Raw genomic sequence first — 15941 nt, forward strand, 5'->3', positions numbered from 1 at the left:
AAGAATGATATTTACATATAATAAAAAGTATAAAGAAAAAAATTTAAAAAGAATAACGATAAGAACAAAAAAGAATAATATAAATAGGTCAAATGTATAGTAATAAATAATGCTTATTTATTACAAGAAACTAGATAATTTTTTCTAGAAATAAATAAAATCAATTTATCTTCCTACAGGTGCTAAAAATAATTATTTTATAATCTTTGAGATATATACAAGATTATATTCTTTGTTTTATTCTATGTTTTTTTTTTATTAAAAAATATAACTTCATTGATACGTAAAAAGAGTGAAACAACATCACAATTTTCATGCTATACGAAACAATAATGAAAATTGAGCCTAATTGAAAGAAAAAAGACTTGACAATTATAAATAGCCTTCCAAATAGCAAATATTTCTTCACTTTATATATTTTAAAACATTTAAATTCCCTTTATTGAGAACTATAACATGTTACCACAAATCAATGAAGAAATAAGCTTCGTTATTGTATTTTATTGTTAGAAGAAACAAAGATTTAATTCGTTTAATAGAATATAAATTCAACTATGTCAAAAATAAATTCTTAATATTTAGAAAATAGAATAGATTGTATCACGTGGCAACCAAACCGGTACTAGTTTTTTTTTTTTCCATGCAGTCATATATTCATTTTTGTTTTTTTTTTTTTGGGAAAACTAACATTCTTCTTTCACACCCGCCATGGAAGTGAGAGTGGGATAGCGATCAACAAAAGAAAACCCTCCAAGAGAGATAACTCCGTCTACAGACAAAAGCCACATAAAAAAAAATACAATTATAAAATTGAAACAAAAAAGAAACTATAGAGAGAGAAAAAAAGTGGGGAGAGAGAAAGAGAGACAGCAAGACGAGAGAGAGAGGATTGAAGAGAACTTCACCACTTTTACATTCTGCACGCATCAACAGCAGACACATAGGAGGAGGACAGGGTACTGCAAAGCCACAATAAGAAGGCAAGAGTAGAAGAAGAAGAGAAGACGCTGAGAGAGAGAAAACACACACAAAAAAAAACTGAACGAAGTTAACTAGCTTGGAAGAACCATGGAGATAAAAGTTGGTACAAAAAATGAGGTAGCTAGCTAGATGAGTACCCAAGAAGAAGAAGAAGAGCTCTTTTATAAGCTTTCTGTGTGTTCTAAAATGGGATTTTTTCCCTTTTTGCCAGACCTCTCTCTTTGTGCATTTAACAACTTGTCTCCCTCTGAAAATAAAATTGATTTTGATTTTGGAAGGGTTTTTTTTTTTTTTTTTGTCTCTTGTTGGAAGTGCCAACTTCTTGTTTTGTTATATATTCAAACTAACCCCGTAAATATTTTGTCTTTCAGTTACTTGCTTCTGCAAAGCATTAAACCTTGACGGGGGTAGTGGTGGAGGTGGTTTCTTGATTTTCTTTAAAATCAACTGGAGATATTCGGGTTTCTTGAATTCTTAGTTTCTTGATTTTGTTAAATGAAGGCCATGCCCCTACCCTTCGAGAACTTTCAAGGGAAGGGGGTGTTAGATTTCTCTTCGTCTACTACTTCCTCTCCAGATTCACTGCATCTACACCACCAGAAGTGGCAGAACAACAACAGCAAAGAAAGTTGTGGTTTTTTTTTGGGCAGTACTGAGCCCACATCTGTGCTTGATACAATAAGCAGACAAAGCCCACCAACATCGTCCTCAACACTGTCTTCTTCTCAAGGCGGAGGTGGTGGCGGCGGAGGAGCCTCCACCGACACCACCAACGGTGTGGCAGCAGCTGGTGGAAGCAACCCTTGTGTAGATGAAAAATGTGGACAGCAACTTGGAATGGAGGATTGGGAGAGTGTGTTGCCAGGTTCTCCTAGTCAAGAGCAGTCAATTTTAAGGCTAATTATGGGTGATATTGAGGACCCATCCGTGGGACTTCACAAACTGTTACAAAGTGGAAGTAGGTCTGAAGATATGGAGCATGCGTCGGGTTTTGGTGTTGTAGATCAAGTTTTTGGCTTTGATGTATCCAGTATGAGTTCTGCAAGTGCCAATTTGGTTGCCAACAACAGCATTGATCCTTCTTCAATCCATGGTATTTAGCCTGATTTCCCTCTTGTTAACCACAATGTTACTGGAATTTCTAATATGTGCACTGAACCAAATCCTGTTTTGTTTAATTCAGGGATCAATCTTTTACCAGGGTTGTTTCAGCAACAACAGCAGCAGGCAGCATTTGATCAAGATGAGAAGCCGCAGATTTTGAATCCAGTGATGATAAGCAACCAAAATCAACATCAGTTTGTGCAAAATCCAGCTACGCCTTTTCCATTCTCATATTCGCAATTACAAGAGCATCATAATAACCAGCATTTCTTATCACCACCGCCGTCGAAAAGGCTTAATTCTGGGCCTGTTGGAGTCAATTATGTGCCAAAAGTCTTTGATTCGAGGCCTCCAGAGTTGTTTCTTCCACGACAACATCAACAGCAGCAGCAGAATCATCAGTTTCGAATGTTGCAGCAGCTGCAGCAGAGGCAGGGAATGATCACGAATCAGAAAATTGCAAGCGATGAATTGGCAAACCAGCAGCAGCTTCAACAGGCAATAATAAACCCGATATGTCAAGCAGCAGAGCTGATCGAAACTGGGAATCCGGTACTTGCGCAAGGGATATTGGCGCGGCTCAATCACCAGCTCTCTCTTCCAATCGGTAAGCCTTACCAAAGGACAGCTTTTTACTTCAAGGATGCCTTGCAGTTACTTCTCCATACGAGCAACAACAACTCAATTGATAATGCTTGTAGCCTGATTTTCAAGATCGGTGCTTATAAATCTTTCTCTGAGATCTCACCAATCCTTCAGTTTGCGAATTTTACTTGCAACCAAGTTCTTCTCGAGGCTTCTGAGGGTTTTGAGAGAATTCATATTGTTGATTTTGATATTGGATATGGTGGACAATGGGCTTCTCTTATGCAAGAACTGGCTTTGAGGACTGGAGGTGCCCCTTCTCTTAAAATCACAGCTTTTGCTTCTCCTTCCTCACATGATGAGCTCGAGCTTGGTTTCACTCGAGAAAATTTAAGAATCTTTGCAAGTGAAATCAACATGCCATTCGAGCTTGAAATTTTAAGCCTTGAATCCTTGGGTTCTGGTTCTTGGCCAATGCCTCTTCGCATGCCGGAAAAGGAAGTAACTGCTGTGAATCTTCCAATTGGCTCCTTTTCAAATGACACATCAACTCTTCCTTTGGCGCTTCGCTTTGTAAAGCATCTCTCACCCAAAGTCGTGGTCTCTTTGGACAGAGGCTGTGACCGAAGCGACCTCCCATTTGCGCACCATGTAAATCATGCCATTCAATCTTATTCAACCCTGCTGGAATCACTGGATGCCGTGAATGTGAACCTAGATGCATTGCAAAAGATTGAGAGTTTTTTGGTGCAGCCAGGTATTGAGAAAATTGTATTGGGTCGTCATCGTTGCCCTGATAGGACTTCTCCTTGGAGGAGTCTCTTTTTACAGTCTGGTTTCACTCCATTGCCTTTCAGTAACTTTACCGAGTCACAAGCCGAGTATTTGGTGCATCGTACTCCAGTTAGGGGTTTCCATGTCGAAAAGAGGCAATCTTCGCTTGTTCTTTGCTGGCAACGGAAGGACCTCATAGCAGCTTCTGCTTGGAGGTGTTAAGAAACGAGAACTAACATTTTGGATAAGGTGCGCCATGCTCCTAACACCGGGTTTAATTTCTGATCTTTTTGACTTTTGTATTGGCTCAGGTTCTCTTTCGCTAATTGTCTATGTGCTCTAGGCTTATTATTTCCAATCAAGAAACTGAACATTCTTGTAACCGGATGGGTGTACAGTTCTTATTTTCTGTCACTTTAGTTATTGCTGTGGTAATTGTTTGTTGTACACCTCACAACAAGGCAAAACAAGATGTGGAACACATGATTAACCCTTTTCAAATCAAGCCTCTGGGCTAATTTGCTGGCTTAAGTTTTTTTCCTCGTTAGTTTTAACAATCTGTCCCAAGTTTCCTGATACAAGCAGTTCTACTTGCAGCTACTCTTGTTTCTGATGTTCATAATTATTATATTCTTACATGCCTTGTTTTGAGGAAGCATTGAGAGTTGAGACACCGATTCTTGATCTCTATAGCTTATACACTTCATTTGCGTTGTAGTACCATGCCACATAATAATCAGCTCTGCTCTCAAACTACCACCAGAATCTCTGGTTAATGCTATAGAATCTTCCATGATCTTTAGTTAATGTTATCAGAATCTGAATGTTTTTTTTTTTCATATGGTATGCATCAAATCTCCACTTTTGATTAGAGATTTCACTGGACCGGACATCTTTTCATGTTGTGGTTAACGGTGACCTTAGCCTTCTTATAATTTAATGCAAGGCGGATGTGCATGTAAATTAGTTTCCATGTGTATTTATACAGCTTACCAATATGATATTTAGTTGATAAAATTATGTACCAGGTTCATAGATTTGTGTCATTGAAGGCCACAGAGGTTGGATGGTGGCCTAAATTCTCTCCAATGGATGCTTAACACAACTTTATCAATGAGTATTATATTATTCACCAAATGTCTGTTGTGACGGTGCAATTCATACTTAATTTAGTATTAAGGGCTATGATTTTTATTTTTTTATCATGATATTTATGTAATCATCCTAACACTTATTATTATACACTGAATTTGCCCTTGGTTTTTTATTCCCACCCCTCATGAAGTCACATGGGTCTTGTACCATTGGACCATTGCTTGATTATTTTAAGTCCGTTTCTTTTTCGTCATCTTCATTAACACGCAAGTTATTAACCACACTTTTTGTTGAACACCAATCACATTGCATGTTGCATTTGAAAAGGAGTGAGGGAGATGGTTGGACCCATTATTAATTTGGTATGTTACATTGAATTTTGTAGTTGAGAATGACATTAGTGTGCGTTGTATTTTTTTTTGTACATCATAAAAAAAAGTGACATCATAGATGTAATTTTATCATTTTATTAAATTACTTACAATCTCATCATATACATAATCCATTCAAGGCCTTCAGTCTTCTTGCCTTTGCGAACGTGGAACGATGTTGGTTAAAAAATCACTACGATATTGATTAAAAAATCACTGGAAATAAAATTATGATATTGGTTAAAAAATCACTGGAAATAAAATTAGGATTGCGATCCTATTCTATAAATGTCACATCTTCTTATAACTTCCTCCTAATATAATAGTATTGTGCAATTGATGTCACTACAATCTGAATTTGCGATTTGTAAGAATACGCTAGTGTGTTCTATAAAATTCTTCATTTTTGTTTTCATACTCCAAAGGCACATTCAATCACATTACATAGTGACAAGTGTGCATGATTGAATCGTTCTTCTTCCTGACTTGTTGATTGTCCTCGACGCTGAAAATCTTGTAAGTGATATCCCTCACCTTTATATGGACTTAGATATTCATACTCATTCGGGTATCCAATATCAACCAAATAATATTTCCCTTCGATAACAAGTAAAAAAATTGTAAGTAATTTTAAATAAACTTAATTTTAGTTAAAATAACACTTAATTAGTGTCATTTATTTACCTTCAGGTGGTTTCAAAAAATCTTATATGTTAATAAGCTTCATAAAAATATGAGTATCACGAACTATCTTCCCATCCTACCCAAACAAACCTGAATTGCATGTTAAAGTTATATGCAACCATTACATTTTACGTTGGTACATTTTTTTTATTGGCAAATTTTATTTGATTTTCTTGAGATACACAAGCACGCATGTGTGTGCCATCAATCGTACCAACAAAACTTTACTTGACAAAACAATAAACAACAGATCATAAATAAGAAATAAAATTTTCAAAATAATTTTTATTTGTCACTAATGACTCAAAACATCATTTTGTTGACCTTAAAATGAGGTATATATCTTGGATTTATCAATATTTCTCATGGAGTGTTTATAAACTCAGGGTCTTCTAGTTCAATAATATCCACTGCAAGTGAACAAATCGTCTTCAACACTTCATTTAAAGATCTATTAACATTTTTGCTGAAATGTTAAAATCTTTCATGAACTTGCCTATTTGAAGCATCTAAATGGACACTTTTTCAATAACATTCATCTTTTTTATGCTTTCAACCCATATTGCGTTTCTAAATCATAATATAGGTTTCGTAATGCTGATGTATCCATCTTAAACATGTCAAGACATCGTTTCTAGTATCCTCCTAATACTTCAGTAAACCATCTCATTCATGTGTTATAAGAAACTATACAAGTTTTTTTATGCATATAACTAACATAATACACGTGTAAAGCTCCAACTATGCTTACAAATAGTTTTTTACGATCAAACTCTCATTACCAAGATCAATCAACATCATCATCACTAGTCATCATTATCATCATAATTTCTATCATCATCATCATTTTCATTAGCACCATCTACATCATCACCAACACTGCCATCTCCACCATTACTACTAGCACCATCATAATTAATATGATCAACAACATGATTCAATACGACATCATAATTCTCATCATAATTTTCACCTAACATAGCATTAACTCATTCATTTTTCGTATCTACATGAAAAAATTCAATAAAAAAATATATAATCTATTATGATGTTGCTAATAAAAAAACCTTAAAGGTTACCACAACAAAGATTGTATATAATAATAACTTGTTTAAACAATTATTATAAAAAGAAAAGAGTAACAATATTTTTTTAATATAGGAGCTCCCAAGTCTAAATTTTGCCTGTAATAGTTTATGAAAACGTTCTTAAAAGTGATTGTTATATTAGAGTTACAACATGTGTTGTATAGGAATTTGAAAATAATAATATTACAAAATAAGTGGTATGTGCAAGTTTTGGCAAATTATTATAACCAAACAAATGACATATGAATTAAAGCCTGCCAACACTTGGCGTAAAAATATTTTTCATAAATGACAAAAGATACCCATACCATATGCGAGCTCCATTATGGAACTAACTTGACAATAATGCATATATATATATATATATATATGTTTTTTTGTTATCTTTTCATGCACTTAGTATACTGTTTTAAGGCCACTCTTCCCGTGTGTGTACAAGTCATCCCCTTGGAATTTAGTTATGTACAATCACCTTATTTTGATGCTTTGATGGGGTTATAAGGAATGCATTATCATTTTTTTATTCTTTCATTATTATTTTCATGACCTAAAAATAAAGGTTTCTAGCCAATGAGCTATAATTCAATTAATGTTCCTTTTTATTTGTTTGTGTAATTGGATGATGTCCTGAACTAGTAAAAGAAAGTTAATGGTTCATGTAGCTACAACAATGGTTCTAGTAAGCTAGTATGTAGATTTTTCTATTTTCAAGAAAGTTAATTAGTATCAAACACAAACATAATCATCAAACCTTTTTTTTATTTGCAACAACATTGGTCTTTATACTTTAACACCTCTACCTCAAGAGTTGGTGTCTAATTAGTCCAAACAAGTACTCTATTTGGCACCACCACAACACACCCATAACATTCATATGTTAGGGCAAATGTATATATAAAAAAAGATCAGTAAAAAGTTAGATAAACCATGAAATAAATGTTTTAAACATAACAATCATTAGAAGCATCAATAAAACAATATAAACCTCTCGGTCTAAGGTTTTTGATTTTGTATTACATTCTTTGAAGCCAAAGAAACTTCCTATCAATATCTTCAATTGATGCCCACATCTCTCTTACTCTTCAAAGACAAGTACTTAGTAGCAAAACAATAAGTCATCACAAAAAATAATTCTAGCCATAGAATGAAACTCCTCCATCATCTCACAAATGCTATACCCTTTCTTATCTTTACTACTAGAGGTGGAATCGCTCCTGGTCAAAATATTATCAACTAGTTGATCCTAACATGAAAGTAATTGAGCTCCAAATCCAGAAGGGTTTTTTTCTTTTCTTTCTACCTTGTCCCATCACATTAATTGTTCTCTTGTTTTTCTCTTTCCACTACTGTGTATGGTACTATTGTTTGACATATTAACTCCAACAACCAAGTTACAAACATCCTATGTATAATTAGTAATGTCATCCTCCTTTGTATCACCACTTTTTTCCTTCAAATTTTCATCACCATCAACATTACCATCTTGAGTGTCATGAACCCCAGTATCATCATCGAATAACACTTTTAAAGATGGAGTCCAGACGTACTATCTAGTGGCCACTGAATTGCTGAATATTCTTTCAAATTTAATACAAAGTGATGGTTTGATGCCAGCACGCCTAAACTTTTTGGACCCTCTCATAGGGGTGTGCAAAAAAACCAGAAAACCGAATAAACCGATAAAACCGAAAAAAATTAATCAAAAAAACCGAACTGAGAAAAAAAACTGATTAAACCGATTAGAATAGTTAGAAAAAATCCCGGTTTGGTTTGGTTTTTGGTTTTGTAATGCAAGAACCGGTTAACCCGGACCGAACCGAACCGGTTCAAAAAAAGGCTATAAATAGAAAAATTTATCCCCCCAGTAACCCTAGCCACCAGCAGCCCCCTCTCCCACTCCCTCTCCCTCTCCCTCCCCCTAGACTTAGAAGCAACCCCTCTCGCCTCTTTCTTTCCCTCTCCCTCCCCCTAGACTTAGAAGCAGCCCCCTCTCGCCTCTTGATCCTAGGATGAATCCGGGTGTAGAGGATCTTGATAGGCTTGGGTGCGAGAGGATGTTGATCTTTGTAGCTGAGGAAGACTATTTGACTGTTGCAGCTAAGAATTATTATGAGAAGTTGAAAAGGAGTAGATGGAAGGGAACTGTTGAACTTGTCGAGAATGAAAAGGAAGACCATTGCTTCCATTTGCTTCTGGGTATTCTTTAAAATGCAGGGAAGATAAGATTTATCTATATAAGAAGATTTGGGGTTTTGATTTTAAAAAATCGGGTTTGGATTTTTGGCATTTGGGTATTTGAAAAATATAGGAAAAACCATGTTTATTTTACAAGAAATTTAGGATTTTGATTTATAGCAGAGTTTTGGATTTGGGATGTTGATTTTATTGTTATTTTTTAATTGAAATCAGTGGTGTTGATTTTTGGCTTTTGGTTGTTTGTAGTTTGCACAATGCAGGGAAACAATATTTGTGAAAAGGCTACTGGCGAGTTTGAGAAGAAATATGAGCGTATAGGTTTTCTTGGTTTTTTGAAATCAAGAACCGAACCGGACCGGACCGAAACCGATCGGTTTGACTCAGTTTCGGTTCGGTTTCAGTTTTTTTTCAAAAAAAAACCGGCTTGGTTGTTTTTTATAGGTAAAAACCGAACCGAACCGAAAATGATCACCCCTACCCTCTCATTCCCTACATAAAAGAAATAGTAAATATCAAATAAAGATATCATATGAAACATGCTCAATCTTTAAAGAACCTAGATAAGACAATTAGGATTTTAAACAAATAATTTCTCAATAACTAACCTGAACTTTTTATTTTTCCACCATTCATCACTAGGATAAATAGTTCCCTGTTCACTATTCCACCCTACACCAGTTTCAGAAATCACTTTTTTCCCAAATCCTCAAGTTCTTTTTCGCACCATCCTAATTGTTTTTAAGTTAGGTCTTAGTGAAGGCATGAACGGTTTTATCTTTGAAGGCAACCATAACAAATTTTCAACCAAATTTATCAAAATGAGTGTTTGGTCTTCTTCATTTATCAATAGCTACGATACAAATATCACAAAATATATGCAACATGTCTTTAGTCTAAGGTGCTTTATCCTAGCTTTTAGGACCTTCCATTGGTTTGTTTCCTATCCTTATTCATAAACCATAAAGAGGCACATGAGCATTTAAGAGTGACAATAAATATTAAAGATGTGCATAATACACATCAAAAGATTGATACTAGTTAATATAACCAAATGAAAATCATGTTATTGTATTGGTACCATCTATATCCCTAATTGGTTTTTGAACAACCTTATGCTTTACATTTGGTTATTATGCAATCGGATATGTAACCGGATATGTAACCATGATCATGACATAAATCTGATTTTGGTACAACTATCCATAAAAATTAAAGATGATCAAGATGACCAAAACAAACACATATTATTATCTATATCCAATTTAAATAATGTCCTTATTATATGAAACCACAAAATGAGGCGATCAAGGTTGGTTTTGATAGCCAAAAGAAAAAAGAAACTAAAAACCTAGCATTTAGGAACGTAACTGATCCAATATAAACAAGGGATCCATCGATTTTGATGGTCATCAACAAGGTCTTCACAATTATAAGAGATACTAAACGGTAAGTAAGATCTATAGAAAAACTTCAAAACAATTTTTCTTCTTTATTGTCAAAATAGTTAGAAAAGCCCACCCATTCCTAAATACAAGTTTATCACCTAAATTATGCAATATGAATAAAGTGTATAAACTGAATTGTAGTTCTAATAGAAATACACATAAGCACACATGAAAGAAATCTTAATTTATAATTAATTTCTTAGAGTTCTGCAACATACAAAGAAGAAATGACAACCATTTACAACCATATTAGCAAGCATACAAAAAAAGATCCACATTAGCAAGTAATAAAAGTAAAAAAAAAAAAAAAAGAACTATAGATTAAAGGCATTCCAGCTTTGATGTAGAGGTTGTGCCCACAAAATCAAAATTGGTTGGTATCAGTCTTTAACACTTGATTACAAATGCAGAACAAGTGCTGGAAAAAATATAAAGCAAAACTGAAACCTAGAAATCTCTTAAACTACTACCCCAAAATTAGTTGGTGTATTAAGTGCACGGTTCACCATTTTTTCACATGAAAAGCAACTCAAAGATGCTTCTCATTAACGTAGACCAGACCTCAATCATGAGGTTCACTTGTTAGAAAATAATATAAATTATATCTTGTGACCTCACCTAATAGCTTAAGCTTTTGGGTTGAATTGGTCCTTTGACATGGTATTAGAGCTTTAATAATCAAACAGTCACGAGTTCAAATCTCATCATCCCTATTTATTTGATAAAAATCAAGCACAAGGTAGTGTGAGCCTGTGTAAGTTTCAAGCCTAAAAGACTATCACTTGAGGGGGTGCGTTAGAGAATAATATAAATCATATATTGAGACCTCACTTAACAACTTAAACTTTTGGGTTGAATTAGTTCTTTGACACTTCTCGATGAACCTGTGATTCAAGTTGTAACTAAACAATTAATGATAACTTATAGGTGGAAGAAAACACATAAGTCATCACTCTTCCAAACACCATTTTAATTGTGCACTTTGGTCAAATGTTCGAGGAAAGAGGTGTTCCAATTGGGAAAGCATGACTACCATTTCACCATAACAAGAGGGCACCCTATTATTAAAAAAGTTATGGGGTAGCCAGAAAAATCGACATAATTGCAATTTGCAAATATATAAGAGCACGCAACACAATTATACTAGAGAACATCCATACAAGTTCTGTTGTCTTTATTAATTATGAAAATGATCGAGACTGTTGTTTATCCACGTTATTAGCTGTTATGTGTGGCATGATAACTACACAATTGCTCTGGACAGAAGGCAATTCCTTTTCCAATTCCTTTAAAAAAACCAGAAACAATACTATAATTTGTGGAGCAATAAAATATTAAATGTCGTTTTTTTTAATCAAATGCTATAATGTATTTCCTTTCATCCAACCTTTCAGTTGATGGGAAACTATAATTTTTGTTATGTTATAAATTGAAATGAGTAAATGGAGAATTCAAAAGGACAGTTAAATTCCAAAAATATTAGTATACTTGCCTTCCAGAGTAAACTGAGCCAAACGAATGGCTTTAATAGATAGATTTATTCCTTGCGTAGCAAAGGCTGCCAAGTTACCTTCCATGCATCTAGCAAATTAGGGCCCGCTTTGAGCTAACATCGCCGCCCTATAAAAAAAAAAAGGGTTTTTCCTGTTCCAATCATCAATTAAGTATAGCCATCAGCCAACAATTTTAGAGTTTCCAAGATGGCTGTCTCCATTCTCCAACACTAACAATGCTTCCATTGCCAAGAACTTCAGAGTCTTCCTTCTTCTTTTTTGGCTAAAAAAAAGTACCTGAAATAGCTGGAATTGTCGAGGGGGTGTCTCCAACGGGCTCGGCTAACATGTGATATGCAAACAACACAAGCCTCTCCTAACAACCATCATTCTTACATGGCAAGCTTGTAGCAAAATAAAATCTAAAAACAAATAATACTTGTCTACGCATTTTCTGAATAAAATTAATCATTGATGGGGTGAAAGGAAAAGAAATCCACCACCACACCACCACCTAGATCTCGTATAATTAAAAGAAAATGACCATAGTCCTTCGAGAGTACCAAACATGGATCCAACGATTGTGACTCGTTGTCTCATGCATTGCCATTGCTAGGGGACAATGACATTGAAAAATGACAAGTGGGAAAGACACCTCCTTCGGTGAGCAAATCGGGACCCGGAAAAAGAAGAACGAATGGTCACAATCCTACGGGTGCCACGTGGACGGTGAAGAGTACATATGCTTTGATCATTAAAATCCAAAATCTACGGAGAAAAAAAAAGAAGGAACAGATTGTGGCTTCCCCATGTGCCTGTCCACCATAGTAGATTGAAGATGGATACATGTTCATTTTACAGTCCGACTACAGCTTTACCCCTCCATGGTGAAAGGTCACGATCAAGTGATCCTGACCAAATGATCTCTGCTGCTCTGGGATGGTTTTTGAAGGATTTTTTTCAAAAAAAAAGAAAGGGAGTTATGATAAATGCTATAAATAAATTTTGGACCAGAACCTCTCTGCTCCCATCTGTTAAAACTATGATTTTCAATCCCATTTCGGATACCATTCTAATTTCTGTTTTTCTTATTGATATACGATATCTCGTTGCCAGAGCATCTCGATGTTTTGTTTCGAGCTAGTTCTTATATATAACGTATAAAAAAATTATTAAAATAATATTTCAAGATATATAGTTTTCAACTCAGATCTAAAAGTAAACTAGTTTTGAATAACGAAACACAAACAAAATAATAATCATCTAAAAATAAAATTTAAAGTTTACAACATTCCTAAATGTTTAATAAAAATTAACATGTGGTCATACCGATTTGAATAAACAGTGTACTGAATAGTTAAAAAAGTTCATTAATTTTTTTTATATTTTGTGAGTTTGATAATCTAGAAGTAAAAATCAAGATTTAAAACAATTTATTCTTCTAAATATATCATACCGATTTGAAATATATTTTTGTTCAAAAAAGATATCTTAGTATGAATTGACATATACAAGATGGTTCAAGAAATAAAAAAAAATTAAGAATTATAACTTTATTTTTTTTCCAAAATATATAATTATAATTAAAGAATTATAAGTTTATTGTTTTATGTTAAGAATCTAGCCACCCGAATGCAACCCCCGTTTAGATAGCGGCTGGTTTGCAATTGAACACAGATTTGTTTTGTCCTTTTATTTTTCATTTGTCAATGTCAGGTGATAACAGCAGACACAGTCCAGCCATGTTTAAGCGTACAAGGTGACCTTTTTCCCTTTAGAAGTGGAAGGTTTGTGCTTCAGACAAGGATAATGGCCCTGACAATTTAATTTCCATAATTTCTCTTGTCCTCTTCATGCCCCATACGAACAAGAATGAGTTGGTTTCCTCTATGTTTATGTGGTGTACTATTTCCTACTAAATTCAAGTTTGTGGGTTTTTTGTTTTTTTTTGCTTTCTTCATGTCTTTGATCTTGTTTAAGTTAAACTAGGCGGTGTTTTCTAGCAACGTTCTCTTTTAGAGATTCCAATTTCTATACTTGGAAAAACTTTTAAGGAGCGGGTTTGGCCATTTGGTGCGTGTGATGATTTTTCTTTTGACATTTCTTCTTTCATCAACTCTGCTCGGTCCCAGTCCCAGTTTATTTCTACTGGCTATTCCCAAAAGTCCAAGCAAATGCTGAAGAAGATGGCTATCATTTTTCTCGTTTAAATTATTTTAAGTTTCTAATGTGACTAGTTAATTAGTTGACTTACAAACAGGTGGGGATAAATACATAGTTATTTGATGGATGGCATACTCAAGTGTATACTCTATGACTCATGATCAATATTCGATGACAGACATATATTACTTAATTAATTTCAATACCTATGTGTATACTCTTCCGATCACATACGAACGAGATTTATTTGTATTGATGATTTCCTACAAACATAAATTCGAGGGATGATCGTAAGGATATATGTGTGTGGTATCTCATAATTATCCAAGTTCTATCAGAAATTAAAACCAAGACAAATTATGTTAATTAATTTGGGGAATAATTGTTTAATTATGGCCGTAGCTAGCAACAAAGGGAATCATAATCCTGATAACTATATATCAGCAGGCGTTTAAAAGGCAATGTAGATTTTAGAGTTCGACTTCTTCCCAAAAAAGAAAAAGATTTTAGAGTCACTATCAGATTAAATAATGCCTTTAAATAGAGTGCTCGAAACAGCAGGAACCATCTCCCTCCGCACAATTCTTGCGCATCCCACACGAATTTTGATCCTAATTAGTAGAGTTTGATCATACGCAAAGCAAAGACAAGAACTTGTCCATCTTGTCCAATTAAACATTGATTAATTAAGTTTCCAACAAAAAAATTAAATAAAAAACAGTGATTAAGTTCAAGAAAAAAAATCATAATAAGTGGTTTTGTGAAGAGTCATGGTGGGAGAAAAATAAAATATCATATCATGCTCGAGAGAGTTCGATCAAAAGCTTAGAAATATCGAATCTATTTGTTATGTTTGGGTTAATTACTTTTGAAAGATTTTACAAGTTTTCTATACTACTACATATGTGGTGGTAATACATTCTCAATATTTCATTTTATGCTACAAAGATCTTTTAATAAATTAATAAAAAAATATTAATATAAGTTGAGCTACAACAGGAAAGCAGATGTCTTATAATCTTTGCTTGTATTTATGTTTTATTTGATGTGATATATATTATTTTCCATCAAGAAATGCTTGCTCTCTTCGTCAATTAGAAAGGTGGCAACGGCTCGTCCTCAAGTAGTAAGTGCAGCATGAGCTTTATGCATTGTTTTTTCGAGGCGTACGTGGCCCATTCAAGAGCAGAAGGGGAAAGAACATGGGAAAACGTCTATAAAAAAGGCTTTGCCCCTGTCATTCTCTCACAAAACCAAATTCAAAGTCCCCTTACATGGACCTCTTAAGCAGTGTTGTGTCTCGGGTCACTTCAGGAGCTGAAAGCAGATTCGGAGGCCAAGGGAGAGAGCACCATGAGAGCATCTTTTAGATATGGAAGCCTAAAAAAGCAGCAGGCTTTTTCGAAGTTCTAAATAAAAAGGAGAGAAAAGAAAAACACCCTTCCTATAATGAAAAACAACTTTTCATTAAGGAATTGAGGTAAGCACTTTCGTCTTCAAGAAGCATCCTCGGAGGTGAGAGAATGATCAGCTAATAAATTTGAAGAACAAAAATATGCCAAAGACACGAACACAAACAACTTTTGTTCTCCTAAAAAATTGTTTGGTGGGTCATTAACCAAACCCTCATTGGACATCCATTTTTGATTCATCTAAAAGCACAATCAGCATAACCCTTTATGCCCAACAAAAATCACAAAAAAAAAGGATCCCATATATGAAATTATTATAATTAAGTACAAAAACACGGTTTCAGTTGAATCACAAATCATAATTATAATTACTCATAGATCTACCCCTTTAGAAATGCATTCTCATCCCTTGTAGATTTTTTGGGTATTTATACATAATTAGTGAAGGCTCTAAAATTTCCTAAATTTATTTTTTCCTCTAGAATCAAAGTTACGATTATGATCTTTACTTTCTTAACCTCTTTTTTTCACAGAGGTTCCTTGAGCTAGA

General features: G+C 34.3%; 1 protein-coding gene across 2 annotated transcripts; it reads left to right on the top strand.

Annotated features, from left to right (window-relative positions):
* Window positions 1-808: 808 nt before the first annotated feature.
* LOC18105187 (scarecrow-like protein 6) lies at window positions 809-3975 on the top strand. 2 transcript variants are annotated; one of them, XM_024585456.2, is made up of 3 exons: window positions 809-1155; window positions 1353-2074; window positions 2165-3975. In XM_024585456.2, exons 2-3 carry the CDS (start codon window positions 1477-1479, stop codon window positions 3664-3666), a joined length of 2100 nt encoding a protein of 699 aa, XP_024441224.1. In that variant the 5' UTR covers window positions 809-1155; window positions 1353-1476; the 3' UTR covers window positions 3667-3975. The 2 variants fall into 2 exon arrangements, with proteins under 2 accessions (XP_024441224.1, XP_024441223.1); XM_024585455.2 differs by having other exon boundaries at window positions 809-1098.
* Window positions 3976-15941: the final 11966 nt, after the last annotated feature.

Source organism: Populus trichocarpa, chromosome 14 (assembly GCF_000002775.5).
Source record: "Populus trichocarpa isolate Nisqually-1 chromosome 14, P.trichocarpa_v4.1, whole genome shotgun sequence".
NCBI classification, from domain to species: Eukaryota; Viridiplantae; Streptophyta; class Magnoliopsida; order Malpighiales; family Salicaceae; genus Populus; species Populus trichocarpa.

What these genes read in the sequence shown, in the direction of transcription:
- LOC18105187 (XM_024585456.2), top strand. Translation starts at nt 1,477, where the DNA reads ATGAAGGCCATGCCCCTACCCTTCGAGAACTTTCAAGGGAAGGGGGTG. An exon ending in TGATCCTTCTTCAATCCATG is followed by an intron (nt 2,075 to 2,164) that starts GTATTTAGCCTG and finishes TGTTTAATTCAG; the next exon opens with GGATCAATCTTTTACCAGGG.